Here is a 2,118-nt window from a genome sequence, read left to right as displayed (position 1 = left end):
ATGAAGAAACGTTCGCCGTCGACGCCGAAGCTCAAAGCTGCGTGGACTTGGATCCCCATAAAACCCTCCGCTCCGCTGCCGCAGCAACACGTCCCATCCCACAACCAACCTCAAACCCTGTTCGCCCTCCAAATTTCTCCCAAACTGCCTCCTCCACGAACAAGGGTCAAGGTCCTCGGCCTGACCTCATCCGTCAAACGAGTAGCTCATATGGTGTTCAAACGAGACCACAGCACCGTCGCCGCCAACGGCGATTCGCCCAATCTTCTCTCCGAGGACTCGGATCCCAAGAAGCTGCGAGCTTCGTCGCCACCAATAGTTCAGATACCTAGTCCGCCAGCTGGATCGTCGTCGCCGGCGTCAAATGAGGATGGTGGCGGTAGTACTAGTGGGGCAGCAGCAACAGCAGCTTCAGAGCTGCCGGATTTCTTGCTGCAAGATCCAATTAGTACGTCACACCGAATACCACCTATCACAACCTCATTCATAAAATTTACGAATTTTTGGATAACTGACCGATATGCAATCTAGGCTTAACCCAGAAATTCAAAGCTTTAGACGTAAGACAGCGGGAACGATTCGGTGATAGCCAAAATGAGGACTCGGATTTCTACATCAGCGAAGATGCACAGGTTGTCTCTAGAAATCGATATGCAAATATCCACGTTTGGAGTTCGACTAGAGTCAAGCTAGGCATTGACGCTGCCGATAACGATTATATCAATGCCTCCCATATCGCCGTTGAGAGTGAGCAGACTGGCCCGAAACAATATATCGCAACACAGGTATGGCCTTGATAACCCTGGTCTAACGCCCGTTCATGATAAGATGGCTAACACAAGATATCTAGGGACCAAAACAAGATCAAGCCCGACACCTCTGGCTCATGGCCCTTGAGCAAACCGCTGGACCAGGAGTAATTGTCATGCTTACCAAAACTTTTGAGATGGGCCGAGAAAAATGTTACTCCTACTTCCCACAGGATATGCAGGACAGTTGGCGCCGTTTCGATCGCCCAGAACCTGGCACCGTCGACCCATTCAATTTTGAATTGAACCTTTTGGAATATAAGTACGACGAGGAAGCTAGGACAGAAATTCGAAAAATTGAAATCAAGGTCCTGCAGGGAACACATACCGCTGCGCCCGATGCGTCAGGGTATGCCAAGGAACTCGGACCGGGAGACACAAAGATCGTATGGCATCTTCTATTCAAGGGATGGCCTGATTGGAATGTTCCAGAGGGAGATGATTCCGATGCTTTACTCAAGCTCGTTGAATTGGCGAATGAGAAGAACGAAGTCCCGGAGTCACCTCTAATCGTCCATTGTTCAGCCGGTGTCGGACGTTCAGGCACTTTTATAGCCTTAGACCACATGCTTCCCGAAATCAACCATGGGACCTACGATTCAGTTGAAGGAGAAACAGACCCAATCTTCGACTTGGTAGACAAATTAAGAGTCCAGAGGATGTACATGGTACAATCGGAATCGCAATTCGAGTATCTATACAGAATCGTAAGGGAAAAGATGGAAGAAAGACACGGGGTCCCTCCCGAAAACAGATTTCTATGCCTTCCAACAGCACCGTCATCGAGCAGCCGGGTTAGAACTCCAAGTTTGCGAACCATCTCAAGAAAGCCTTCGCTAGAGCCGACGTTAGCAAAATAGAGTATTGCTCAACGAAGGGCAAGCAAAGCTTACAAGAAGGTTAAAGACATGGAGTTGGCTATGGTTCAAGAGAGTAGCATTGAGAATGAGGCGATGGGTTCGGGTAAATCCCTTAGAAGGAACAGAGACAAGGATATCTCTCACAAGGAAAATGAGGATAAGACTAAAAAGAGGAGAAAGAATGAAGAGAACAGAACTTTGTTTGCTAGTCGCAGCCCTGGGCGACACCTTACGGGCATGGGAGCGCAACCCTCCTCCAAGGGGAAACCGGATCTCACCGCTCGAGAGGAGGATGAATTGGCTATGAGGATGTGGATTATGGATCTCAGGAAGAAGAACTCGAGGGTCTCAAACATCACCGGGAATTAAAATGGAGAGTATTGTGAGCGCTTTACATCCTTTCTTACTTTATTTATACTCGAAGTGTTTACCATCGGCGCTGGTTCCTT

At 48.7% G+C, this 2,118-nt stretch overlaps 1 protein-coding gene across 1 annotated transcript; it reads left to right on the top strand.

Moving 5' to 3' along the window:
* AOL_s00054g591 (uncharacterized protein) lies at positions 1-2,038 on the top strand (the record flags this gene model as incomplete). Its single annotated transcript, XM_011121907.1, has 4 exons — positions 1-448; positions 532-785; positions 851-1,603; positions 1,670-2,038. 4 exons carry the CDS (start codon positions 1-3, stop codon positions 2,036-2,038), a joined length of 1,824 nt encoding a protein of 607 aa, XP_011120209.1.
* Positions 2,039-2,118: the final 80 nt, after the last annotated feature.

This window comes from Orbilia oligospora, assembly GCF_000225545.1.
Source record: "Orbilia oligospora ATCC 24927 unplaced genomic scaffold scaffold00054, whole genome shotgun sequence".
NCBI classification, from domain to species: domain Eukaryota; kingdom Fungi; phylum Ascomycota; class Orbiliomycetes; order Orbiliales; family Orbiliaceae; genus Orbilia; species Orbilia oligospora.
This window is presented reverse-complemented; position numbering and strand designations above follow the sequence as displayed.